Source organism: Oncorhynchus masou, chromosome 5 (genome assembly GCF_036934945.1).
Source record: "Oncorhynchus masou masou isolate Uvic2021 chromosome 5, UVic_Omas_1.1, whole genome shotgun sequence".
Lineage (NCBI taxonomy): Eukaryota > Metazoa > Chordata > Actinopteri > Salmoniformes > Salmonidae > Oncorhynchus > Oncorhynchus masou.
The window spans coordinates 47,098,235-47,126,062 of NC_088216.1; the positions used below are offsets into that span (position 1 = coordinate 47,098,235).

Genomic DNA, 27,828 nt, shown 5'->3' on the forward strand with positions numbered 1-27,828 from the left:
CAGCACAGCAAGCGGTACCAGAACGCCAAGTCTAGGTCCAAAAGGCTTCTTAAAAGCTTCTACCCCCAAGCCATAAGACTCCTGAACAGCTAATCAAAGGGCTTCCCAGACCCCTCTTTTACTCTCAGTTCATTATGCATGCATAGTCACTTTACCTCTACCTACATGTACATATTACCTCGACTAACCGGTGTCCCCGCACATTGACTCTGTACCGGTACCCCCTTTATATAACCTCGCTATTGTTATTTTACTGCTGCTGTTCAATTTTTTTACTGAACACTTTTTTTAAAGCATTGTTGGTTAATGGCTTGTAAGTAAGCATTTCACTGTAAGGTCTCCACCTGTTGTATTGGCACATGAATTGATGGTTACCAACGTAATTAGAGCAGTAAAAACGCATGTTTTGTCATACCTGTGGCATACGGTCTGATACAACCACGGCTTTTGGTCAATCAGCATTCAGGGCTCAAACCACGCAGTTTATAAGTGGCCTTATAAAATGGGTGGTTCGAGCCCTGAATGCTGATTGGCTGACAGCTGTGGTATATCAGACCCTATGACAAAATATGTATTTGTACTGCTCCAATTACATTGGTAACCAGTTTATAAAAGTAATAAGGCACCTCGGGGGTTGTGGTAAAAGGCCAATATACCACGGCTAAGGGCTGTGTCCAGGCACTCTGCAGTGCGTTGCGCATAAGAACAGCCCTGAGCCGTGGTATGTTGGCCATGTACCACACCCCCCCATGCCTTATTGCTTAATTATAACACAGCACCATGCATTGTGGCCTTCGCAACCGTAAATGTGTTGAGTGGCAAAATCTAGGCCTGCCTCCCAGCTAGTCTAAAAAGACCCCCGCAGCCAGGTGTGTATGTGTGTGTGTGAGTAAGTGTATTAAGTGTGTGTGTGTGTGTGTGTGTGTGTAAGTAACAGCACACCCCCAGGAGAGCTGAGAGGGAGACAGCACAAGCGTGAGGGCACGGAGTACAAGGAAGAAAGGAAACTCAATTCTCCACCAGACAGACAGTGTTATCCCCTGCCATAACAAAACCAAAGGGGGGAGCAGGGGTAAAAGAGGAAAAGGGAGAGAAGGGGGAGAGGAAGACCGAGAGAGAAATAGAGATTTAATGAATAAGAGTTTGTGGGAGTTGAAGAGGTATTTAAAGGAGATGAAATAGCAAGGAAAGACAGACTGAGGGAGTGTATGAGAAAAAGTGAAGTCTCAAAAAGAGGAGTAAAATATGACACACACACACACAAGATAGCTGATGAGAACATAACAGCATCATGTCTGCTCGTTATTCAGAGTGCCTTTCGGCCCAGTGTGGGCTGCTTCTCTCTGGTATCTGCTGGTGGAACAAGAGTTTAGGAGAAACAAACACTACCACAGCCGTTATTATTATTATTTTTTTTTTAACCTTTATTTAACTAGGCAAGTCAGTTAAGAACAAATTCTTATTTTCAATGACGGCCTAGGAACAGTGGTTTAACTGCCTTTTCAGGGGCAGAACGACAGATTTGTACCTTGTCAGCTCGGGGATATGAACGTGTCCCTCTACCACAGCCGTTATGCAGACGTTTTCACTAACACCACTCGATAGACAAACAAACCACAACTAGACCAACTCAAAACCTCATCAACAGCTAAAACGACAAGGGTTCACTTAAAGTTCAACCTTTAGGTGTACTGTTTCATTTTCTGTTTGTGAAGTTGAGACACGGTGGGAGCAAGTGTCAATTTGAGAGACGTGTCCCTCTCCAAGTGGTATATTCCACTGATATGATGAGCTGGAACCCTAGTCAGCCTGCAGACTGAATGAATGACTGACTGACTCACTGGTGGAATCACTATCCCAACTGAATTAGATAAGACACTGAACAAACAGTTAGCGCTGATAAATTGTGAATTTAGATAGGATTCTAGGGAGAGAGAAAAAAAAGAAGAAAAAAAAATCAATATTGTGGTCTACAACTGTTTATGCATAACTATAGCAAATACAGTACATATAGCTAGCTACAGCTTGTCATATTTAACAATAACTTTAGCACATTTCATTACAATAATCAAGAATCATGATTATTGAAAAGGGAAGCAGATTGTGTAATAACATTGTCATAAAAATTGCTTTCTACTGTTTAGCCTTGAGGTTATCGTATCTAGTTATATCATCTCTTCCTCAGGTCATAAATATTCTGTCAGCAAAGCAATGACATTGTGATGAAATAGGAACTTCAATTAGTTACAGTGTGAAAACGGTCACTGCTATCAAGAATCCTTTGGACGTTCCTACGGTGGTATGGACAGTGGTGTAAAGTACTTGAGTAAAAACACCTTAAAGTACTATTTAAGTTGGTTTTTGGTGTATCTGAAATTCCCTATTAATATTTCACTACTTTTGAATTTACTACAGTCCTAAAGAAAATATTGTACTTTTTACTCCATACATTTCCCTGACACCCAAAAGTACTGGTTAGATTTTGACAGGGTTAATGGTCCAATTCACACACTTAACAGAACATCCCTGGTCATCCTTACTGCCTCTGATCTAGCAGGCTCATTAAACACACATGATTCGTTTGTAAATTATGTCTAAATGTTGGAGTGTACCCCTGGACATCCATAAAAAAAATGTAAACAAGAAAATTTGGCCGTTTGTTTGCTTAATATGAGGAATCTGAAATTATTCATACTTTTACTTTTGATACTTATGTACATTTTAGCGATTGATTACACTTACACTCAAAAGTAACATTATATTTAAAACCAAATACTTTTTAATTTTACTGGGTGACTTTCACTTAGGTCATTTTCTATTAAGCCATCTATATTTTTACTCAAGAATGACAATTGGGTACTTTTTCCACCACTGTGTATGGACGTTCCAACCGTACCAGATAGCACGGACCGTATGAAAACTAGACTAGTGTGGTGGAGCTGGCTAGCATGCTTAGTATCTTGGTAGGTAACGTTAATCATCTTGTAAAATCCAAAACTAGCCATGTTATCGCCTGGTGCTGTACTAGCCTCACATAGTTAACATAGTTAACAGTTAACGTTAGACAACTTTGTGAGTGTTGAAATAGTTATTCAAGTGGGTGACCCAACGTAGTTTGTCAGCAAAATAAACCGATTGGAGTTTGATAGCTAGCAGTTAGCTAAAATAGCTTGTCATCTGGTTCTAATCCCTCACGTGATACTTAATCTATCCATAACACAAAAACAAATTATTTGTCCCATGCCGAGACATTAGACAAACAGTTTGGCTAGCTTGCTATCTAACTCTAAAGTTAATTAGCTAGCTAGCAAACACATATGTATTGTGAGCTGGTTGGAGCTAGCTATCTAAATTGGCTAGCCAAACCAATTCCTATGTCTGCTTGAATGGGCTCTGATTTGGGATAGCTAGCTAACGAGCTAATGCTAACGTTAGCTGGCTAGCTACAGTAGCTAGCTATGCTTTAGGCTCAGCACAATTCTGGTAAGCTTTCCGATATGCTAACGTTGGTTAAAGTCAAGTTTATATAATTTTACCTTTGCTGCATGCAAACAACTGATCCAAGCAGTAGCTGAGCTAGTTGGATCCTGGACAGTCCGACTTTCGCCTGATGAGGTGTTCCTTGCCTGCTCTATTCCACGTTCATTAACGTCGAAAACACGGGAACATTGTTTCTTCTACTTGACAAACTCGAGGTGGGACTTTGTCAAATTAAAATGTTACTAGCTTTGTCGTCTTTTTGTTCATTAGTTTCATATCCTGAAGGTTACTCGTGTATGTTGGTCGAATGGAGAAGGGCTTGTTATTCCCAAAGTTTTCTGGGTTTTCACCTCAGTCAGCTCCGCTCCACGATCTGTCAAACTCATACGGTCGTCACTAGTTACCACAGCCACAAGGTCATACTTATTGCTAAACCCCGCCTATTCCTACAATTTCTCTTCTTAAAATCTGATTTTAAACCTAACCGTAACCACACTGCTAACCTGATGCCTAAATCTAACTTTCACAAAAAGCACATTTTTGTTTTCATGATGTTCAACGATAATAGCCAATGTTGACTTTGTGCTTGTGGTAACTAGCGACAACCCTCTGTCATACATCTGTCATGGTTTGACATCACACCATCCGATGAGCACGTACCACGTAGCGTAGTGTGTCACCAACGCATGTGTGTCAGTGCTTTCACTGTGTTGATTTTAGGGTCCTTTGCTTTTCAAAATAAAAAAGCAAATAACAGGACGAGCAAAGTTCACGTTTAGCGTACAAAACATTTACTCAGACTTTAGGAATGAATGTGCACAGTGCTTTAAGGTAGCACATCCATATATTGAAATTCAGTCTTAACTGTCTGGAGAAAAAAAACGTAAAAAAGTTTGAATTCACCCAACTCAAATGTTGGAGATCTAAGTTTCTGTGACAGTCAGCAACCCACAGGGTTTTCTTCTCTCCCTATTCCACATTCTTGATAATAATCATGATTTCATTGGGTTGGTGATTTATCTATTCATCACCTAATATTTGTTATCTGATGTGATGGCTGTCTGTATGCCTGTAGCTTATTGAAAGACACATTTCCCTTCTATTATACTGGTACTCTGTTCACCACCTTTCCATTTGGCTTTATTGCCAGTATTGTCAACCATATTGCCACTAGGTGTCTATCTTAACCATGTTTTCTGCAGAGGTTGAGGACAGATTTTGCAAAGTTTTACATGTCAGCAGCATAGTTTGGTGTAGGATGTGTATAAAAGCAGACTGCTTCAAGAGAGGTCGAAGGAAGTCGCAACCACAGGATGTAACAATCGGAAAGCGTTTATTTCCATTTCAAACTCTTCCGCCAGTTCAGGAGAAGATATAAAATAGCGTCGTCATCCAAGTTGTCCTGTGGAGTTATTTAGACTCAGTTTGTTTAATTATAAACATCAAACTTATCAATTGATTGGCAACTGCTAAGTTTTGTCCAGTTGCAGAGTTTTTGTTTATAATTACAGATTGATGGTTTAAATTTGAAAACTCTCCTCCCATGAAGGCACCAAGCATTATTAGCATTATTTTGCTAATATTCCTACCATCATAATAATTCTCTAAGGTCAGGGAAAGAGAGAAAAGAAAGGGGAAAACACTCACAGAACATAAAGATATCCGTCACGCAAAAAACACATTCTTTAAGTAAACAGAAAGTGATATCAAATGATCTGATTGTACATTTTGATTTTAATCATATAGCTGACACTCTTATGCAGAGTATCTTACACAAGGGCCCATCAGCAGATTTCTTACCTAGTCAGTCTGGGGATTTGTACCAGCAACCTTTCGGTTTCTGGCCCAACGCTTTTAACTGCTAGGCTACCTGCCTCCCTAGTACAACCTCAGCGGTATGTATTTACATTAACATTCTTAGCTTGGGGGATCTTAGGCCTCAGGCACAGTCCATGTCCTCATTGAAGGCTTGATACAGACACATCTCCTCTCTTCCACTGATGTTCACTCTCTCCTCACTTCTCCTTCTCTCTTTCGTTCCTCTGATGGTACAGGTGTAGGCCCGGGTCTCGTAGGGAGGGCACAGACACAACTGGGACCCCTGAGCTTCCAAGGGAGCGTCTTCTCTCTGGGAGAGGAAGGGGGAGGAAAGAATTTGAGAGAGTAAGAGAAAGAGAAACAAAATGCATGGAGGACAAGGACAAGGAGGTTCACATAGGCACCTGTTCAAACGTAGCTTTACGCACTAGAACACTTCCCTCACCACTAATCTCACCTACCGGTCCATTAAGGATGTGTCAGTCTGTTCACCTGGATGTTCCAGTGTTTGACGCTGGTGCTGGCATGTCGCAGCTTCCTTTGAGCAGCCTGAGTGAGACCATGGAGATGGACGGGGTGAGAGATGGAGGGGAAGCGAATGAGAAAGGGAGTGAAGGAGAAGAGAATGAGAGAGGGCAGTTAGAGAATACATTTCTGTAGTTTATACAGGATCCAGAGGCCACTGTGCTTCCTTTTGAGATGTTTATTACTCTCAGATAAGAAGGAGCATGATATAAAACACAGGGTCCACACTGACACACATACAGCAATTACTAAATAGACTTCATGGGACCTGAGTGGGGGAAAGTACAGCATAACTATCTACACTGACCTCTAAGACCATGAACCTTGTCTTTCCGTCCTGTGGCTTGTTTCGGTACATTCAACACCCACACATATGCACGTTCACACAGATATGTGTGTGCAGCAGAGGTGGTTAAGCGGACTATGATTGCTTGATGAGTAGCTGTCGAGTAGCTGTAGTTATCTGGACAGTGGTTCCCTGATATACTAAACATTTAGGAGAAGATCTGGGTTCGATACTGATTTTGTTGCACTCACTGCAATGTCCTGGTCCATTCTGTGCCGGCTGGCCCGAACTTTCTCCAGTTGGTGTTGGGCCTCCTCCAAAGCCTGGGACTTGGTTACCATCTCTTGCCTGAGCTCCTGCTTCTCCCTCTGGGTCTTCAGGATGTACTGCTCCTGTTCCTCCTGGAGGGCCAGCAGGGCCTTCATCTTCTCCTCCTCCTCTACCAGCAGCCTTGGGATGAAGAGAGAGAAGGAGAGCCACCACCACGCAGGCTTCTAAGTCACAATAGCACACTGACCCTTGTTGGAGCTCTAAAAATAATCGGCTGGACCTATGGCAATAATGGTACAGTTACAGAATAGGAATGCCCTAACTTATTGTGTATTCTAAAGCTTCTTTTTTGTGACAGTTGTGACAATGTCATAATGAAGGGACAAATCAAAGAGCACAGTTATGACAATGTCATAATGGAAGGACCAATCAGAGAGCAGGGTTATGGAAAAAGTAAACATGAAAAGACATTACGCCCTAAGATGTTCAGTTCCTGAGTAAGTAGACAAACCACAACTACCGCACAGAGATGACAGGAAATCGTTGGCGTCTCTCTGAGAGTAAACACGTCTACTAACAAAAAACATTGTGATCTGTGGAGGACAACAGCAGCATATGTATGTGTGTGTGTGTGTGTGTGTACTCACTTGACTGAGGGTGCCATGCATTTGGCTAAACAGAAGTACAGCCAAATCACTTCAGGTTAATATAAGCTTTAATATTGCAGATAGGGATATGTCACATTCACTGGAATAAATATCAGACCAAGGCGCAGCAGATGTTGAGTTCCACATAATTTAATGAATAAATTGAAACTTAGCAAAGACAAAAACAAATTAACAATAAACTAACAACGAACGGTGACTACAGAGATGCTACGTGCACTAACTCAAAACAATATCCCATAAGCACAGGTGGAAAAATGCTACTTAAATGTGATCCCCAATTAGAGACAACGATTACCAGCTGCCTCTAATTGGGAATCATACACAATCACCATCATAGAAAAACAAACCTACAACCCCACATAGAAATAATAAACTAGACTAACCCCCCAGTCACGCCCTGACCTACTCTACCATAGAAAATAAGGACTCTCTATGGTCAGGACGTGACAGGATAAGATTTAATAGTGCGGATAGGTTTTGGGTTCTATAAAATTAATTGTTTGCATAATTTCTACTCCCCCTTATTTATTTATTTTATTTGTATTGGTATTCCCCAGGGCAGCTGTTTAGGCCCATGTTTTTTCAATCTTTACTAATGATATGTAAGTGTGTCTATGTTTGTGGATGACTCAACACTTTACACGTCAGCTACTACATGGACTGAAATGAGTGCAACGCTTAACAAAGAGCACAGTTAGTTTAAGAATGGGTAGCAAGGAAAAAGTTAGTCCTAAATATAAAAGCACATAAAAGCATTGTATTTGGGACAAATCATTCACTAAACCCTAAACCTCAACTACATCTTGGAAGGAATCATGTGTAAATTGAGCAAGTTGAGGTGATTAAACTGCTTGGAGCAACTCTGGATTGTAAACTGTCATGGTCAAAACTTATTGATACAACAGTAGCTAAGATGGGGAGAAGTCTCTCCATAATAAAGGCAGGTTCTACAGGCCCTAGGTTTATCACACCTGGACTACCGTTCAGTAGTGTGGTCAGGAGCCACAAAGAGGGACTTTGAAAATTACAAAAGGCTCAGAACAGGGCAGCATGGCTGGCCCTTAAAAGTACAGGGAGGAGCTAACATGAATGATATGTATGTCAATCTCTCATGGCTCAAAGTGGAAGAGAGATTGATTTAATCAAAACTTGTTTTTGTAAAAAATGTTGACAAGCTGAATGTATCCAGTTGTTTGTTTAAACTACTGGCACACAGCTCGAACACCCATGCATACCCCACAAGACATGTCACCAGAGGTCTCTTCACAATTTTCAAGTGAAGAACAGACTATGGGAGGCGCACAGTATTATATAGAACCATGACTATATGGAACTCTATTCCACATCAGGTAATTGATGCAAGCAGTAGAATCAGATTTTTTTTAAATGGTAAAAAAATACACCTTATGGAACAACAGGGACTGTGAAGAGACACACTCATACGCTCACAAGCGCTAGCATAAGCACTCTACACACAAGTACATTGTCATATTGTTGTATGATGGTGTTATAAATGTTGTATTGTTGATACACTGCCTTCGGAAAGCATTCAGACCTCTTGACTTTTCCCACATTTTGTTATCTTAGTCTTATTCTAAAGTTGATGAAATTGTTTTTCCACCCTCATAAATCTACACACAATACGCCATAATGACAAAGCAAAAACAGGTTTTATAAAAAGGTAAATATCATATTTACGTAAGTATTCAAACCCTTTACTCAGTACTTCGTTGAAGCACCTTTGGCAGCGATTACAGCATCGAGTCTTCTTGGGTAGGACGCTACAAGCTTGGCACATCTGTATTTGGGGAGTTTCTCCCATTCTTCCCTGCAGATCTTCTCAAGCTCTGTCAGGTTGGATGGGGGAAGGTTGCTGCACAGCTATTTTCAGGTCTCTCCAGAGATGTTTTATCGAGTTCAAGTTCAGGCTCTTGCTGGGTCACTCAAGGACATTCAGAGACTTGTCCCAAAGACATTCCTGCATTGTCTTGGCTGTGTGCTTAGGGTCGTTGTCCTGTTGGAAGGTGAATCTTCCACAGTCTGAGGGCCTGAGCGCTATGGAACAGGTTTTCATCAAGGATCTCTCTGTACTTTGCTCCGTTCATCTTTCCCTCAATCCTGACTAGTCTCCCAGTCCCTGCCACTGAAAAACATCCCCACAGCATGATGCTGCCACCACCATACTTCATCGTAGGGATGGTGCCAGGTTTCCTCCAGACGTAACGCTTGGCATTCAGGCCAATGAGTTCAATCTTGGTTTCATCAGACCAGAGAATCTTGTTTCTTATGGTCTGAGAGTCTTAATGTGCCATTTGGCAAACTCCAAGCAACTGTCATGTACCTTTAACTGAGAAGTGGCTTCTGTCTGGCCAATCTACCATAAAGACCTGATTGGTGGAGCGCTACAGAGATGGTTGTCCTTCTCAAAGATTCTCCCATCTCCACAGAGGAACTCTAGAGCTCTGTTAGAGTGACCATCAGGATCTTGGTCACCTCCCTGACCAAGGCCCTTCTCCCCTGATTGCTCAGTTTGGCCTGGAGGCCAGGTCTAGGAAGAGTCTTGGTGCTTCAAAATGTATTCCATTTAAGAATGATGGAGGCCACTATGTTCTTGGGGACCTTCAATGCTGCAGAATTTTTTTGGATGCCTTCCCCAGATCTGTCCCTCGACACAATCCTGTCTCAGAACTTTACGGACAATTCCTTCAACCTTATGGTTTTTAATCTGACATGCACTATCAACTGTGGGAACTTATATAGACGGGTGTGTGCCTTTCCAAATCATGTCCAATCAATTGAAGTTACCACAGGTGGACTCCAATCAAGTTGTAGAAACATCTCAAGGGTGATCAATGGAAACAGGATGCACCTGAGCACCTGAGTCTCACAGCAAAGAGTCTGAATACTTATGTAAATTAGGTATTTCTGTTTTTTGCTAAAATTAAAAAAAAAATGTTTTCGCTTTGTCATTATGGTGTATAAGGTGTCGATTGCTGAGGATAATCTTTTTCTTTTTTTACTGCTCCCTACGATAGAGTGATGTAGCAAAAAAAGGAACAGTCCCAGCTAACATCCACTGTCCACTAGCACTGTAGAAACTATTACACTCAACTGAACGACTCGATTAGCGTAGTGTCAGCTAGCTACATAGTTGTCTTCGCTGTCTTCGTATCCAAGATAATTGTGCAGTTTAGAGTGTGTAGACTTAGAGTGATTATCTTAATTTACCGAGGTTAGCTAGCCAGCTATTTGTCGTCCTTAACGTAGGAAATGCTGCTAGCTAGCTAGCCAACAGCTAGCCAACCTCTACCGAATTGAACTCCAACTACCCGGTCAACATTCCGCGTCGCTCCACAGGTAGTATCACATTTTTCATTTCACTTCAGTACAGTACAACGGTTTGATTTGTTTGATCGTAGCTAGCCAGCTACATAGCCGTCTTTGTATCTAAGACAATTGTGTAGTCTAGAGCGATTTTCTAGGTTAGCTGGCCAGCTATTGTCGGTCTTTCAACGTAGCTAGCCAGCTAGCCCCCGAATAGCAGCACTGTAGTAACTATTACAGTACAACGGTTTGTTTTGTTTGATCGTAGCTACATAGCCGTCTTTGTATCTAAGACAATTGTGTAGTCTAGAGCGATTTTCTAGGTTAGCTGGCCAGCTATTGTCGGTCTTTCAACGTAGCTAGCCAGCTAGCCCCCGAATAGCAGCACTGTAGTAACTATTACAGTACAACGGTTTGTTTTGTTTGATCGTAGCTACATAGCCGTCTTTGTATCTAAGGCAATTGTGTAGCCTAGAGCGATTTTCTAGGTTAGCTGGCCAGCTATTGTCGTTCTCTTAACGTAGCTAGCCAGCTAGCCCCCGAATAGCAGCACTGTAGTAACTATTACAGTACAACGGTTTGTTTTGTTTGATCGTAGCTAGCTAGCTACACAGCCGTCTTTGTATCTAAGTCAATTGTTTAGCCTAGAGCGATTTTCTAGGTTAGCTACATCGCAGCCACTACCAGCTAGCCTACTCCAGCAGTACTGTATCATTTCAATCATTTTAGTCTATAAGATTCTTGCTACGTAAGCTTAACTTTCTGAACATTCGAGACGTGTAGTCCACTTGTCATTCCAATCTCCTTTGCATTAGCGTAGCCTCTTCTGTACCCTGTCAACTATGTGTCTATCTATCCCTGTTCTCTCCTCTCTGCACAGACCATACAAACGCTCCACACCGCGTGGCCGCGGCCACCCTAATCTGGTGGTCCCAGCGCGCACGACCCACGTGGAGTTCCTGGTCTCCGGTAGCCTCTGGAACTGCCGATCTGCGGCCAACAAGGCAGAGTTCATCTCAGCCTATGCCTCCCTCCAGTCCCTCGACTTCCTGGCACTGACGGAAACATGGATCACCACAGATAACACTGCTACTCCTACTGCTCTCTCTTCGTCCGCCCACGTGTTCTCGCACACCCCGAGAGCTTCTGGTCAGCGGGGTGGTGGCACCGGGATCCTCATCTCTCCCAAGTGGTCATTCTCTCTCTCTCCCTTACCCATCTATCTATCGCCTCCTTTGAATTCCATGCTGTCACAGTTACCAGCCCTTTCAAGCTTAACATCCTTATCATTTATCGCCCTCCAGGTTCCCTCGGAGAGTTCATCAATGAGCTTGATGCCTTGATAAGCTCCTTTCCTGAGGACGGCTCACCTCTCACAGTCCTGGGCGATTTAACCTCCCCACGTCTACCTTTGACTCATTCCTCTCTGCCTCCTTCTTTCCACTCCTCTCCTCTTTTGACCTCACCCTCTCACCTTCCCCCCTACTCACAAGGCAGGCAATACGCTCGACCTCATCTTTACTAGATGCTGTTCTTCCACTAACCTCATTGCAACTCCCCTCCAAGTCTCCGACCACTACCTTGTATCCTTTTCCCTCTCGCTCTCATCCAACACTTCCCACACTGCCCCTACTCGGATGGTATCGCGCCGTCCCAACCTTCGCTCTCTCTCCCCGCTACTCTCTCCTCTTCCATCCTATCATCTCTTCCCTCTGCTCATACCTTCTCCAACCTTTCTCCTGAGTCTGCCTCCTCAACCCTCCTCTCTTCCCTTTCTGCATCCTTTGACTCTCTATGTCCCCTATCCTCATGACTCTGTCTCCACTCTTTACTACCCTCTCACCTTCCCCCTACTCACAAGGCATGCTGTTCTTCCACTAACCTCATTGCAACTAAGTCTCCGACCACTACCTTTCCCCCTCTCGCATCCTACTCGGATGGTCTCTCTTCCCTCTCCTCTTCTATCATCTCTTCCCTCTGCTCATATCCCAACCTTTCTCCTGAGTCTGCCTCTAACCCTCCTCTCTTCCCTTTCTGCATCCTTTGACTCTCTATGTCCCCTATCCTCCAGGCCGGCTCGGTCCTCCCCTCCCGCTCCGTCTCGATGACTCATTGCGAGCTCACAGAACAGAGCTCCGGGCAGCCGAGCGGAAATGGCGGAAAACTCGCCTCCCTGCGGACCTGGCATCCTTTCACCCTCCTCTCTACATTTTCCTCCTCTGTCTCTGCTGCTAAAGCCACTTTCTACCACTCTAAATTCCAAGCATCTGCCTCTAACCCTAGGAAGCCCTTTGCCACCTTCTCCTCCCTCCTGAATCCTCCTCCCCCTCCCCCCCCTCCTCCCTCTCTGCAGATGACTTCGTCAACCATTTTGAAAAGAAGGTCGACGACATCCGATCCTCGTTTGCTAAGTCAAACGACACCGCTGGTTCTGCTCACACTGCCCTACCCTGTGCTCTGACCTCTTTCTCCCCTCTCTCTCCAGATGAAATCTCGCTTCTTGTGACGGCCGGCCGCCCAACAACCTGCCCGCTTGACCCTATCCCCTCCTCTCTTCTCCAGACCATTTCCGGGGACCTTCTCCCTTACCTCACCTCGCTCAGCAACTCATCCCTGACCGCTGGCTACGTCCCTTCCGTCTTCAAGAGAGCGAGAGTTGCACCCCTTCTGAAAAAACCTACACTCGATCCCTCCGATGTCAACAACTACAGACCAGTATCCCTTCTTTCTTTTCTCTCCAAAACTCTTGAACGTGCCGTCCTTGGCCAGCTCTCCCACTATCTCTCTCAGAATGACCTTCTTGATCCAAATCAGTCAGGTTTCAAGACTAGTCATTCAACTGAGACTGCTCTTCTCTGTATCACGGAGGCGCTCCGCACTGCTAAAGCTAACTCTCTCTCCTCTGCTCTCATCCTTCTAGACCTATCGGCTGCCTTCGATACTGTGAACCATCAGATCCTCCTCTCCACCCTCTCCGAGTTGGGCATCTCCGGCGCGGCCCACGCTTGGATTGCGTCCTACCTGACAGGTCGCTCCTACCAGGTGGCGTGGCGAGAATCTGTCTCCTCGCCACGCGCTCTCACCACTGGTGTCCCCAGGGCTCTGTTCTAGGCCCTCTCCTATTCTCGCTATACACCAAGTCACTTGGCTCTGTCATAACCTCACATGGTCTCTCCATACACCAAGTCATCTGGCTCTGTCATAACCTCATCATTGCTATGCAGACGACACACAATTAATCTTCTCCTTTCCCCCTTCTGATGACCAGGTGGCGAATCGCATCTCTGCATGTCTGGCAGACATATCAGTGTGGATGACGGATCACCACCTCAAGCTGAACCTCGGCAAGACGGAGCTGCTCTTCCTCCCGGGGAAGGACTGCCCGTTCCATGATCTCGCCATCACGGTTGACAACTCCATTGTGTCCTCCTCCCAGAGCGCTAAGAACCTTGGCGTGATCCTGGACAACACCCTGTCGTTCTCAACCAACATCATGGCGGTGGCCCGTTCCTGTAGGTTCATGCTCTACAACATCCGCAGAGTACGACCCTGCCTCACACAGGAACGGCGCAGGTCCTAATCCAGGCACTTGTCATCTCCCGTCTGGATTACTGCAACTCGCTGTTGGCTGGGCTCCCTGCCTGTGCCATTAAACCCCTACAACTCATCCAGAACGCCGCAGCCCGTCTGGTGTTCAACCTTCCCAAGTTCTCTCACGTCACCCCGCTCCTCTGCTCTCTCCACTGGCTTCCAGTTGAAGCTCGCATCCGCTACAAGACCATGGTGCTTGCCTACGGAGCTGTGAGGGGAACGGCACCGCAGTACCTCCAGGCTCTGATCAGGCCCTACACCCAAGCAAGGGCACTGCGTTCATCCACCTCTGGCCTGCTCGCCTCCCTACCATTGAGGAAGTACAGTTCCCGCTCAGCCCAGTCAAAACTGTTCGCTGCTCTGGCCCCCAATGGTGGAACAAACTCCCTCACGACGCCAGGACAGCGGAGTCAATCACCACCTTCCGGAGACACCTGAAACCCCACCTCTTCAAGGAATACCTAGGATAAGATAAGTAATCCTTCTCACCCCCCCCTTAATAATTTAGATGCACTATTGTAAAGTGGCTGTTCCACTGGATGTCAGAAGGTGAATTCACCAATTTGTAAGTCGCTCTGGATAAGAGCGTCTGCTAAATGACTTAAATGTAATGTTAAATGTAGAATAAGGCTATAATGTAACAAAATGTGGAAAATGTCAAGGGGTCTGAATACTTTCCGAAGGCACTGTATGTAGTGGTGTAATAATGTTATATGATGTTCTGTTTTATCTTTTGTTTGATATGTCATGTAAGTGCATTAATGTGTTTGGATCCCAGGAATAGTAGCCGCTACCTTGGCAGTAGCTAATGGGGATCGCTAATAAATACAAATATATACAGTATATTCCTCATTTCCTCGCTGCAAGAGCTGGATTTTCATCCCAAGCGGCCAATCCACCATTAATTCGTATTTTAACTCCAACCCTCTGATGTCCACAGATTAACCCATATTTCCCAGTGTAAGGCCTTTTTGCTATTTCCTTTCGCATCACATCCCTCTATTTTACTTTGATGTCTTGAGGTTCTTGAACCTCCCTATTTGAAACATTTCTACCGATATCGCCATAAAAATAAATACTTCACCCAAGAGTATAATGATATTTCCCATTGACTGTTCGTGATTTTTCAGATCTCCTAATAGTAGGGTCCAGCTGAACCCTGAATTTATGACATGACAACCATTCCTAGACCTGACTCCAAAAGCAAGCCACTGGTGGACAGTACCAGAAACTATGCTCTATTGATTGTTTCCTTGTGACAGAGACTGCACAGGGATGAGTGTTCACATTTTGTATTCAAGACATACGTACATTCTTTTTCAATTTGACTTTAGTCCTTATTGCAAGGCATGGTGAAATAGTTTTATTAATTTCCCCAAATTTCTAAATATATAATTCCAGACATTATGTGGTATTGTGTGCCGGCCAGTGTCAAAAATGCTCAGTTTATTCCTTTTCAAATTCAGGCTGTAAAACAATCAAACACTGAAAAAGTCAAGGGGTGTGAATAATTTGAAGGCACTGTATCTAGTTTGTGGATTTTAGTTTGAATGATTCGGTATGATTTGTTTGATATGATGAACGAATCAATGAGATTTGGATCATTGCAGGGATGTGACAAATGAAAGAAAATTATTTACGTTTAAAACTGATTTTTAGCATTGAAATGATAACAAAAAATCATACAATTACGTGAATTCACAATTCAGATATGACCACTAAGGGGCAATGCAGTCCATTCTACCGCAGTCATGACAGCGTGTTCATAGACGTCCAATAATATGTTCTTACCCCACATACTGTTGTTTGACAGCTCAAGCTTTGTGCTTGCAGAGAAATCATTGTACAATATCTCCATCCAGGCAGTCAAGGTTTTTCGACATGGCATCTTGTTTCTAGACGTGCCTTATGTTTAGGGGCCCATTGAAGTCGACATCCTCTACCATTGACGATGGCTGCATATCAACTTCAGTAATTTCTTTAATCATTTTGGGGATTTTCTCACTCTGTCCCTTGCAACTCGTTATGTGACTTCTTACTCCTGAACTTATTTATGCTTACAATAACAAAAGGGTTGACTACTTTTTAACTCAAGACATTTCAGCTTTTCATTTTGAATTCATTTGTAAAAGTTTATAAAAACATAATTCCACTTTGACATTATGGGGTATTTTTGTGTAAGCTCGTGACACAAAATTTTAATTGAATCCATTTTAAATTCAGGCTGTAGCACAACAAAATATAGAAAAAGTAAATGGGTGTGAATACTTTCTGAAGGCACTGTATATACGTGTGTGTGTGTGTGTGTGTGTGTGTGTGTGTGTGTGTGTGTGTGTGTGTGTGTGTGTGTGTGTGTGTGTGTGTGTATATATGCTGTATATACTGTATATGTATGTGTGTGTGTGTTACCTGGCCTGTGCGAGGAAGTAGACCTCCTGGTCTTGTCTAGCTCTCATCTCCTGATGCAGGGCCTCCTCCAGGCGGAGCTGCATCACCTCCAACTCCCTTATTCTCCTCCTCTGACGCTCCGTCTCTACATCCTTGAGGGCCATTTCTGCCTGAATGCTGGCCCGTGCCTGACCCACAACAAACACACCAGGACAAAGCCACAATTAGACCCGTAAAGATCTATAGAGTTGGGTCCTTCTCCTCATTGTCTCACCCCTCATACTTTCCTCCTCCTCAACTTTCCTTGAGTTCCTTCTTGCTATCCTTCTCCCTGCCTCCTCTCCTCTAGTGGGTGCAGTGCTGTTAGACTTTAGTGCTGCTTTTGATGTAATTGATCATAAAATGTTGCTAGGTAAAGTTATGTTATGGTTTTATTTCTGTCGCTTTTTCCTGGATGGAAAGCTACCTTTCCAGGGGAAGGCAAAAAGTTTTCTTTAATGGTAGCTTTTTGCACTGTAAAGATTTATACTGTGGTGTTCCTCAAGGCAGTTGCCTAGGCCCACTACTCTACTCTATCTTGACTAATGATTTACCATCAGGAATGAATAAAGCAAGAGTGGTTATGTATGCTGATGACTCTACAATGTATAGCACTGCATCAGCATATAATGAACTAACAGATGTATTGAGCAAAGAACTAAGAACGGTGTCTTAGGGGTTAACAATCAGAAATTGGTGTTGAATATTTCTAAAACAACATTTATTGTACTTGGTATTGGTGACCCTCAATTAAACTTGTCAATGGATGGGTTGTCTGTTGACCAATTTAAAAAAGTGTCACATTGGACACAGTTCTGTCGTGGTCTGAACATATAGACAAGATTGTAATTAAAATGAGTAAAGGCATTGCTATAACAATAAATGTTCTGAGGTTCTGTCAGACCTATAGTACTGTCCAGTCATATTGTCATCTGCAACAAAAAAATATCTTAAAAAGCTCCAACTCGCTCAAAAAAAGGCTGCAAGATTCGCTCTTCATTGACCTACCCGTATGAATGTCAACCGATTGTGCCATCATCTCTCATGGCTTCCCGTTGAACACAAATTATTATCCAGTCTTTTGATTTTCTTTAGGAATGTGATATTTCTAAACAAACCAACGTTTATTTCGGACCAATTAGTGTATACTAGGAACAAACATAACCACCAAACCAGACAGGTTAGTTCAGGACAACTGATAACCCCCAGACCAGGGATAAATATTCTCAAATCTACAGTAATACGGAGCCATCACTACATGGAATTCTTTACCAAATCACATTTCTCAGGTAAAAACTAAATCCGCCTTCAAGAAAACAATAAAATAACTCAGTTTGGTGAAGAATGACAGCACCAACAGCACAAACTGTCATTCTGGTACGAAACTATGCACCTGCACTGTTCTTCAAGTACATGTATTTTTGCAAGATTTTCTGTGGACATTGATAAATATAGTCCTTGTTCATAGCGTTTTATGGTTTGTTTAACTTAACAATCATTGTTTTTTGTTTGGCACACATTTTAAAGGGAGAAATCTGAGTCTCAGCATCACTCTGTTACCGTGGAATTGTCTTTCTGTGTTGGACCCCAGAAAGATTAGCTGACATTATAGCATCATCTAATGGGGATCCTAGTAAAAATTATAATTCTCCTTCCTCTTACATCCACCTTCTTTCCTTACCCTGATCAGCTCACCTCCTCCTCAACTCCCTGCTAAACTCTTCCTCTCTATCCCTCTCACCTCCTCAGCCTGCTGTAGCTGCTCCTGCAGGGTTCTTTGCATTTCCACATGTTGTATCCTCTTCTGCTCCTCCTGCAGCAGAGCTGTCTGGGCCTGCTTTTGCGCATCCTGCACACAGATTATACAAATATAACAACAGTGATTGTGAGGCTATTATCACATTGCTATTCAAAGTTCAGTTTTCGTTGTAGTCATCTCTCTGTCTCTGTCTCTGTCTCTGTCTCTGTCTCTGTCTCTCTCTGTCTCTCTCTCTCTCTCTCTCTCTCTCTCTCTCTCTCTCTCTCTCTCTGTCTCCCTGTCTCTCTGTCTGTCTCTCTCTCTCTGTCTCTCTGTCTCTCTGTCTCTCTGTCTCTCTGTCTTTCTCTCTCAACCACACACACCTGTAGTAGCTCCAGCTCAGCCAACTTGCTCTCCCTCTCCCACTGGAGAAGGCGCAGACTTTGGAGCTCCTCCTCCTTGGCAGTGTGTCTCCTCTCCCTCTCCTTCCTTTGCTCCCTGCGTCGCAGCTTCAGGTCCTTATGCAGCGACTTCTTCCCCTCCACACACAGATGGATGGCTGTCTGGATCGCTGCAGTGACAACATACAGTAAGTAGCCTGAAGCATCATCATAAATCAAGCCAGAGGACGCACTGTGGCTTTTGCCTTCATCAGGGTGTGAAATGGCTATTTTCTCCAGGCTTTAAAAGCCCAGTGTGTACTGTACTGTATGATCTCTGACCTGTGGTCCACTCCTGTCTCTGCTTGGTGTCGGGGGCGCTCATCTCGTAGGTCTTAGTGAGCGTCTTCACACAGAACATACACCTCTTCCCCTCCTTCTCTGGCAGCACCTGTCAACACAACCACAGTGGTGAGAACATAACCACCATAACAAACAGCATCATCCACACACAACATTTTGTATTGATCAAAATATTGGGGTGGTTCATATTCATTCAAGTATGTTACCCTATCGACGTCTTCTCTGAACAAATCCCTCATCCCAGCTCTGCCCACATTGGCATCCTATGCCAGAGGATTTAGTGTAGGCCTACCCCCGGTACTACCTTCCTCCACTCTACATAACCCCTAACCTAGTGTTGTGTACCTCCACACAACAGTTGTGGCTCAGCTCGATGCAGCCTTTACACTCCTTGCGGTCCTCACTGACATAGTAATGCAGGGTGCTGGGCTGGAGAGAGAACCAGCGCTCATTCCAGTTCCTCCGCAAGTGGCCCTTCTTCCACAAATACCCCTATAAGGACAGATACATGCGGCCACACAAATTTACACATGCCTAATTATAGAAATGCCATATTACACGTGGATTACATTTATATTACATGCATATTAACACAAACATGTCTATATATTCTCTTTATGTTTAAAAGCACCTGTTTTATGATATTGCCCGCTATCTCCTGGTAGACCTCGTCTATCGCCATCGTAACGGAGTCCTTCACCATCCCTCTGGTCAGCCTCCCGGTGTTGACAAAGTCCAGGAAGGCCCACACTGTGATGCCACTCTGCTGCACAGCCTCCTGGGAGATGAAGTCTTCCATGTCCACACAGCTCAACTCCACACTCATGGCTTTGCAGATCTTCTTCAGGAGATATTCCACCTGCGAGTTACCATAGGGAATGAATAGAGCACATCATGGGACAAATCCTAACTTGAGACAGAAGTTTCACCCAAATCTCCCGTTGACATTATTGCAAGACATTTTCATGAAAAGAGGGAAGAAAGGAGGCAAATGATTTTGGAGTACTGTCCAGGGCTGAGAACTCACCTCCTCTGGGACCAGGACCAGTGGATAATTGTCTTCAGACAGGAAGTTGAAGAGGCACCAAAGATGGAAGGCATCTTTATCAGACAGAACGTCCACGCCATTTTTAGGCCGGTAGTTCTTTTTGGCACAGAGAGTCCAGCAGAACTCATCTACGTTCTCCTTAGCAAACGTGCCCTCAACCACCTGGGGTACAGAAAGAGAGGATGCCAAGTGTGTGCGTGTGTGTGTGTGTGTGTGTGTGTGTGTGTGTGTGTGTGTGTGTGTGTGTGTGTGTGTGTGTGTGTGTGTGCGTGTGTGCGTGCGTGTGTGTGTGTGTGTGTCAGCATGTGTATACAGTACCTTGTCCAGTATGAATTTGTTGAGGTAGGGCATGTACCCCTGGTTGGACACCGGCCCATCATCATCATCGCTGAAGTGGTCCTCTAGAGCCACAGGGTCGTGTGGGATGTTCAGCGCAGTGTATAGGTTATGAGACAACACCTACAACTCATCAACACAGTGTATAGGTTAGGAGACAGCACCTACAACTCTTCAACACAGTGTATAGGTTATGAGACAACACATACAACTCATCAACACAGTGTATAGGTTATGAGACAACACCTACAACTCCAACACAGTGTATAGGTTATGAGACAACACTTACAACTCCAACACAGTGTATAGGTTATGCGACAACACCTACAACTAATCAACACAGTGTATAGGTTAGGAGACAACACCCACAACTCATTAACACAGTGTATAGGTTATAAGACAACACGTACAACTCATCATCACAGTGTATAGGTTATGAGACATCACCTACAACTCATCAACACAGTGTATAGGTTATGAGACAACACCTACAACTCATCAACACAGTGTATAGGTTATAAGACAACACGTACAACTCATTAACACAGTGTATAGGTTACGCAACAAGACCCACTAAGCATGGACCGACGATGACTTATTTTGGATGTCTTTTTTGGTGTTGTCCGGACCGGATATCTTTTTTTGGTATTTGTTTTTGGTGCCTTCCATACCAGCCTTGATTTCAACGTCAACTAACTTCGATATTTGATCTGGATCAGTCCAAATCTGAACCAATCATAGATGTCTATGTTTGGTTCAGATTTGGTACAGTCTGGACTGGTCTGGATTTCAACGTCCTGGTCTGGATTTCAACGTCCATGGCATATTAGCAATATGGTGTAACTGCAGACTGCAATTCGGAGTGTTTCTTGATGTGGGCGTTTGCTGATATCAGGAACCGCCCATTGGTGCCTGCCATTGGTCAGTCCATTGATACCTGCCATTGGTCAGTTCCGGGTGCTATGAGACTTATGGTGTCTCGACACAGATGATTTGTTTACATAGCAGGTTATCAAAAATAATGTGGCAGGTTAGGATAATTAACATGGCAGGTTAGGTGAATGAGGTTAAGGTTAGGAAAAGGTGTAGAGTTAAGTTTACCTACAATGACACAATTGTCAACAACTGTTGTCCCGGACGTGAAAGAAATGGCCATGGACCAATGGCGAGCATCAATGGGTGTAACTTGACATCAAGAAATGCCAATATCAGAAAACGCCACTAATTGCGGTCTGCAATTACGCTCTTCTCTAAACTAGGCCTAAACATAGACGTCTTTATTTGGTTCAGATTTGGTTCAGTCCGGACCGGCTTTGATTACTGATAAAACGTGACTGTACCATACTGTACTCTACTCTACTGAATTAAAATGTACTGTACTGTACTGTACCGCAAGGCGTGAGAGAATGGCGCTGTAGTGCGAATTCAGGTTATGTAGGTTATGTAAATTTGGACTGCTACAATTTTATTCATTGGCATTTCATTTTTTTCATTCACCAAATGCCGGCAATTACCAACTAAGGGAGACCCTGGAGCATTTTCCCGTCAGAGTTGTGTTGTCCATTGCATACTGATAGTTTTGTCACAAAAATTGATGCGTAGGTATAGTGAATGTGCCCGCTCTGGTATTGTATTGGCAAGTGCGCTCTGGTATTGTATTGGCTGGTGCCCTCTGGTATTGTATTGGCAGGTGCCCTCTGGTATTGTATTGGCAGGTGCCCTCTGGTATTGTATTGGCAGGTGCGCTCTGGTATTGTATTGGCAGGTGCCCTCTGGTATTGTATTGGCAGGTGCCCTCTGGTATTGTATTGGCAGGTGCGCTCTAGTATTGTATTGGCAGGTGCCCTCTGGTATTGTATTGGCAGGTGCACTCTGGTATTGTATTGGCAGGTGCCCTCTGGTATTGTATTGGCAGGTGCCCTCTGGTATTGTATTGGCAGGTGCCCTCTGGTATTGTATTGGCAGGTGCCCTCTGGTATTGTATTGGCAGGTGCCCTCTAGTATTGTATTGGCAGGTGCCCTATAGTATTGTATTGGCAGGTGCCCTCTGGTATTGTATTTGCAGGTGCCCTCTGGTATTGTATTGGCAGGTGCGCTCTGGTATTGTATTGGCAGGTGCGCTCTGGTATTGTATTGGCAGGTGCGCTCTGGTATTGTATTGGCAGGTGCCCTCTAGTATTGTATTGGCAGGTGCGCTCTGGTATTGTATTGGCAGGTGCCCTCTGGTATTGTATTGGCAGGTGCCCTCTGGTATTGTATTGGCAGGTGCGCTCTGGTATTGTATTGGCAGGTGCCCTATAGTATTGTATTGGCAGGTGCGCTCTGGTATTGTATTGGCAGGTGCCCTCTGGTATTGTATTGGCAGGTGCGCTCTGGTATTGTATTTGCAGGTGCCCTATAGTATTGTATTGGCAGGTGCCCTCTAGTATTGTATTGGCAGGTGCGCTCTGGTATTGTATTGGCAGGTGCCCTCTGGTATTGTATTGGCAGGTGCCCTCTAGTATTGTATTGGCAGGTGCACTCTGGTATTGTATTGGCAGGTGCACTCTGGTATTGTATTGGCAGGTGACTCTGGTATTGTATTGGCAGGTGACTCTGGTATTGTATTGGCAGTTGACTCTGGTATTGTATTGGCAGGTGCCCTCTGGTATTGTATTGGCAGGTGACTCTGGTATTGTATTGGCAGGTGCCCTCTGGTATTGTATTGGCAGATCCCCTCAGGTATTGTATTGGCAGGGGCACTCTGGTATTGTATTGGCAGGTGTCCTCTGGTATTGTATTGGCAGGTGCCCTCTGGTATTGTATTGGCAGGTGACTCTGGTATTGTATTGGCAGGTGCCCTCTGGTATTGTATTGGCAGATCCCCTCAGGTATTGTATTGGCAGGGGCACTCTGGTATTGTATTGGCAGGTGACTCTGGTATTGTATTGGCAGGTGACTCTGGTATTGTATTGGCAGGTGCCCTCTGGTATTGTATTGGCAGGTGCGCTCTGGTATTGTATTGGCAGGTGCCCTCTGGTATTGTATTGGCAGATCCCCTCAGGTATTGTATTGGCAGGGGCACTCTGGTATTGTATTGGCAGGTGACTCTGGTATTGTATTGGCAGGTGACTCTGGTATTGTATTGGCAGGTGACTCTGGTATTGTATTGGCAGGTGACTCTGGTATTGTATTGGCAGGTGCCCTCTGGTATTGTATTGGCAGGTGACTCTGGTACTGTATTGGCAGGTGCCCTCTGGTATTGTATTGGCAGGTGCCCTCTGGTATTGTATTGGCAGGTGACTCTGGTATTGTATTGGCAGGTGCCCTCTGGTATTGTATTGGCAGGTGACTCTGGTATTGTATTGGCAGGTGCCCTCTGGTATTGTATTGGCAGGTGCGCTCTGGCCAACAGCTTGCAGATACAGTGCAGGTATAGCCTGCTACATAATGAGATAATTATGTACAAAAGTGCAACATAATTTTTATTTGTCAAATGGCAGCCAAGCATTGATCATCATGTCACCAGAATAAGACCTTAGATAGTTATTGAAAGGAGCATCAAGCTCATCATGTGCACTTTCACCACCCTGTATAAACCTCATGCTTTCCCATGATGTGGTGATTTTTCTTTGTATCAAACATGTAGGCTACTTTGCCGCATATAAAAGGCAAATCGTTTAAAAAGTTCAACAATAAATATTTATGCCTCATTGAAGTGTTATGTTCTAGGTGTGCGAGGTATAGTCGTTTAGATTGGAGAAGAGGCAGAGCTTGTGTTTGGCTTTCCTGAATAACTGGGCCTGCCAGGAGAGTATGTGGCCACCTTATTATAATGGATGTCTTTGGAGAATGTTCTGCAATCAGTATCAGAAATGCAGCCAGACTGGCCAGCTACTGTGCCTTTCTACACCTTCTAAACAGTGGAGAGTAGACCCACAACTGATCCAAATGGAATGAAACATTCAAATTACAGGGCTTTTGAGCTGTTATTTAAATGACGTTTTCACTGCAGACTAAACCAGGCTGGAATATTGTACTCACTTGAAAACAGTAATGCAATTATTCATTGCAATGTGGTGTTGTAAGCTAGTCTAGGTAGGATAATTTGATTGTCCCTAAACAAGGTCGATAAGGGAGATTTTTGAGTTGTGTGTTTCATGTCTTCGCTGCTCTTTCTTAATGTATACAAATTTGAATGCATTTACGTGCGGTATGATCGTTAGTTAGCCTATTGCAGATCTGAACAAACGATCCACCTACAACTATTGTCACTACGAATGGTGCATTATGGGCAGGATAGTCCGTTAGACTGGTAGACTATAATGACCTGTGGTATAGTATAAGTTAGCATACGGAAAAGTGTAGTGCATAAGGGAAGTACCAAAACCCCATGATATAGAGGAAGTGCATGCCAGAAGATGAGGAAATGTGGCTAGGATGGAAGAAATTATATAGTAAAACCTGCAAAAAATCTAATCTAAACCAAGGAAAAGATTCACTATCCTCCCCTGTTCCCCCCCAAAAACACACAAACATCCCCAAACAAAACATTTGACAACCCTGAACTATTTAGGACCCCCCACTAAATTGCGATCTGACCGTTACTGGGGACCTACAAGTACAGTACAACTCATCAACAGTATGTACAGGTTATGAGAGAGAGGGAGAGACAAGAAGACCCACTGGTTGAATCAACATTGTTTCCACATCATTTTAATGAAATTATGTTGAACCAATTTTGAATATTTATTTTACCTTCATTTAACTAGGCAAGTCAGTTAAGAACAAATTCTTATTTTCAATGACAGCCTAGGAAGAGTGGGTTAAATGCCTGTTCATGGGCAGAACAACAGATTTGTACCTTGTCAGCTCGGGGGTTTGAACTTGCAACCTTGCAGTTGCTAGTCCACCGCTCTAACCACCAGGCTACCCTGCCACCTCAATAGATATTGAATTGATGTCTGTGCCCAGTGGGGATACAGAAAGAGACAGGGAGACAGTAAGATAAGTGAGAGAGAGACAGACAGACAGAGGAAGAGACTCGACAGCAGAAAGATGGAAGTAGGCAGACACAGGGCCTCTTTGACAACATCGTCATAGCAACAGCTGGGATTTAGAGTCCGAGGTCCTCAGTGTGACTGGGATTAAACATGTCACAATGGCTGATCTCACACACAACGCAACACAACACAGCATCACTGACCCATAACACACGACAATTCAGCAGCCACCAATACACCCAAACACCAGAGCTATAACATACCACCAGCCACCCAGATGCATGATGGGGCTTAGAGAGGGTCTGCCTCTGAACATAGAGATAGGCCTATCACCATAGCAGATTACTGATTACCTCCTCTCCATTCCAGCGGTAGTCTGGCCCATACATAATCCCAGGAATTAGCCCAGTTAGAGTCATGTGTTTGTTATTCTAGATTTGGGGAGGGAGGACAAAGGTAAAAAAGAAGGGAATCAAATGTCAACACAAGGGGTTTGATCAAGCAATAACATTGTGTAAGAAATCAATCAGTGCTGTGAAGCTCATGCTACAGGAAAGATCACACACAAACACACCAACCCACTGGGCACAAGTGTCAGTTCAACGTCTAGTTTTGATTGATTTGGTTGAGTTGTCAACTAACATGAATTCAATGCGAAATCAACCAAACATTCCACCATGTCCTTGGATTTATATTTTTTTTGTAAAGAAAAAATAAATACAAAATGACGTAAAAAGGTTGACAACACATCATCATATTTAATGTTTCGGTTGAAATGAAGTGGAAACAATGTTGATTCAACCAGTTTTTTCTCAGTGGGAAGTGAAAGAAAACATTTAGCTAACAGGAAAGAGATTAGACCTTGAAAATAGTGTCTCATCTAATTCGGTTGACCGAACTAGATCAATAAATACAACGTTTTTTTGTGTGTTGATAACAGTGATATAAAAAAACATAATTTTCCTCAAACAAGGACAAGATAACAAACAAAAATAATTAAGGGTAAAAACGTCAATAACACACAAACCAACACATTGAAAAGGCAGAGAGACACACTGAAGCAAATCCTTGCAATCCTCCCAGCTCTTTGACCCCTATGTTGACCCCCTTACTTGACCCCTGACCTCTCACCTTTAGCTGGGATTTGGACACCTTCCCGCTCTTCTCCACATCCAGAGAAGTGAAAGCATACCAGATGGACTTTAGCAGTTCAGCTCGCAACTCCATGACTGCCTCCGCTCAGCTCTGCTTATTTTACTGCATTGTTGTGTGTGTGTGTTTGTGTGTGTTTGTGTGTGTGTGTGTGTGGCACACAGACCTGTGTGTGTCTCAGTAAACCCCCACATCCTGCTCTTTTCTAAATGGCTGCCATGAAGCTCACTGATACCACCTATCTGTAGCAAATGGGAAAACCTTAAGGGTCACCAATTGCCACAGTGTGGGGAATATTTGGAATTATAAATCAAGGAGTTTTGGTCATGGATTGCCTCATGGTTGAACGATGTTACTCCCTGGATGCTGATTGATTGAAACAGAATTTCAGCCGTGTATATATCAGACAATATACCACAGGTATGACGCAAAAACACGTTTACTGTTCTACATCATACATATATAAAGTGTGTGGACACCCCTTCAAATGAGTGGATTCGGCTATTTCAGCTACACCCGTTGCTGACAGTTGTATCAAATCAAGCACACAGCCATGCAATCTCCATAGACAAACATTGGCAGTAAAATGGCCATACTGAAGAGCTCAGTGACTCTCACTGTGGCACCGGCATAGGATGCCAGCTTTCCGACAAGTAAGTTTGTCAAATGTATGCCCTGCTAGAGCTTCCCTGGTCAACTGTAAGTGCTGTTATTGTGAAGTGGAAACGTATAACAGCCAAAACGGCTCAGCCGCAAAGTGGTAGGTCACACAAACTCACAGAACGGGACCACCGAGTGCTGAAGCATGTAAAAATCGTTGCAACACGCACTACCAAGTTCCAAAGTGCCTCTGGAAGCAACGTCAGCACAATAACTGTTTGTCGGGAGCTTCATGAAATGGGTTTCTATGGCAGAGCAGCCTAAGATCACCATGCGCAAGGCCAAGCGTCAGCTGGAGTGGTGTAAACCTCGCCACCATTGGACTCAGGAGCAGTGGAAACGCTTCACCATCTGGAAGTCCGACGGATTCATCTGGGTTTGGCGGATACCAGGTGAACACTACCTGCTCCAATTCATAGTGCCATCTGTAAAGTTTGGTGGAAGAGGAATAATGGTCTGGGGCTGTTTTTCATGGTTCATGATAGGCCCCTTAGTTCCAGTGAAGGGAGATCTTAACGCCACAGCATCCAATGACATTCCAGACGATTCTGTGCTTCCAATTTTGTGGCAACAGTTTGGAGAAGGCCCTTTCCTCTTTTAGTATGACAATGCCCCCATGCACAAAGCGAGGTCCATACAGAGATGGTTTGTCGAGATCAGTGTGGAAGAACTTGACTGGCCTGCACAGAGCCCTGACCTCAACCCCATCGAATACCTTTGGGATGATTTGGAACGCCGACTGCGAGCCAGGCCTAATTCCCCAAATCAGTGCCCGACCTC

At 44.0% G+C, this 27,828-nt stretch overlaps 2 protein-coding genes across 7 annotated transcripts in view; both read right to left on the reverse strand.

Annotated features, from left to right (window-relative positions):
* The window catches only part of LOC135539708 (peroxisome proliferator-activated receptor delta-like), a 43,187-nt gene extending 39,288 nt beyond the window's left edge, over window positions 1-3,899 (reverse strand). The window contains exon 1 of one of the 2 annotated variants that reach the window (XM_064965765.1): window positions 3,537-3,899. The gene's annotated coding sequence lies outside the window, so the exon portion shown is untranslated. The remainder of the gene's footprint in view (window positions 1-3,536) is intronic. The other variant, XM_064965764.1, reaches the window with a different exon arrangement.
* Window positions 3,900-4,796: 897 nt separating this feature from the next.
* On the reverse strand, window positions 4,797-26,518 carry LOC135539709 (differentially expressed in FDCP 6 homolog). Of its 5 annotated transcripts, none has more exons than XM_064965766.1 (13): window positions 26,368-26,518; window positions 25,590-25,667; window positions 20,237-20,377; window positions 19,898-20,080; window positions 19,502-19,729; window positions 19,216-19,362; window positions 18,850-18,958; window positions 18,511-18,698; window positions 18,131-18,238; window positions 16,372-16,538; window positions 6,361-6,559; window positions 5,791-5,847; window positions 4,797-5,608 (listed from the first exon to the last, which is right to left on the reverse strand). In XM_064965766.1, the coding sequence occupies exons 1-13, from the start codon at window positions 26,461-26,463 to the stop codon at window positions 5,420-5,422; spliced, it is 1,890 nt and encodes a 629-aa protein (XP_064821838.1). In that variant the 5' UTR covers window positions 26,464-26,518; the 3' UTR covers window positions 4,797-5,419. The 5 variants fall into 5 exon arrangements, with proteins under 5 accessions (XP_064821838.1, XP_064821839.1, XP_064821840.1 ...); XM_064965768.1 differs by having other exon boundaries at window positions 5,521-5,608; window positions 5,760-5,847; XM_064965769.1 differs by having other exon boundaries at window positions 5,521-5,608; window positions 5,756-5,847.
* Between the last annotated feature and the right edge of the window lie 1,310 nt (window positions 26,519-27,828).

Coding starts and splice junctions, on each gene's coding strand:
- LOC135539709 (XM_064965766.1), bottom strand. CDS start 26,463: ATGGAGTTGCGAGCTGAACTGCTAAAGTCCATCTGGTATGCTTTCACT. Junction 20,378..25,589: donor ACCGCTGGAATGGAGAGGAG/GTAATCAGTAAT, acceptor GATGAGTTGTAG/GTGTTGTCTCATAACCTATA. Junction 18,959..19,215: donor GCCACAACTGTTGTGTGGAG/GTACACAACACT, acceptor TTGTGTTGACAG/GTGCTGCCAGAGAAGGAGGG.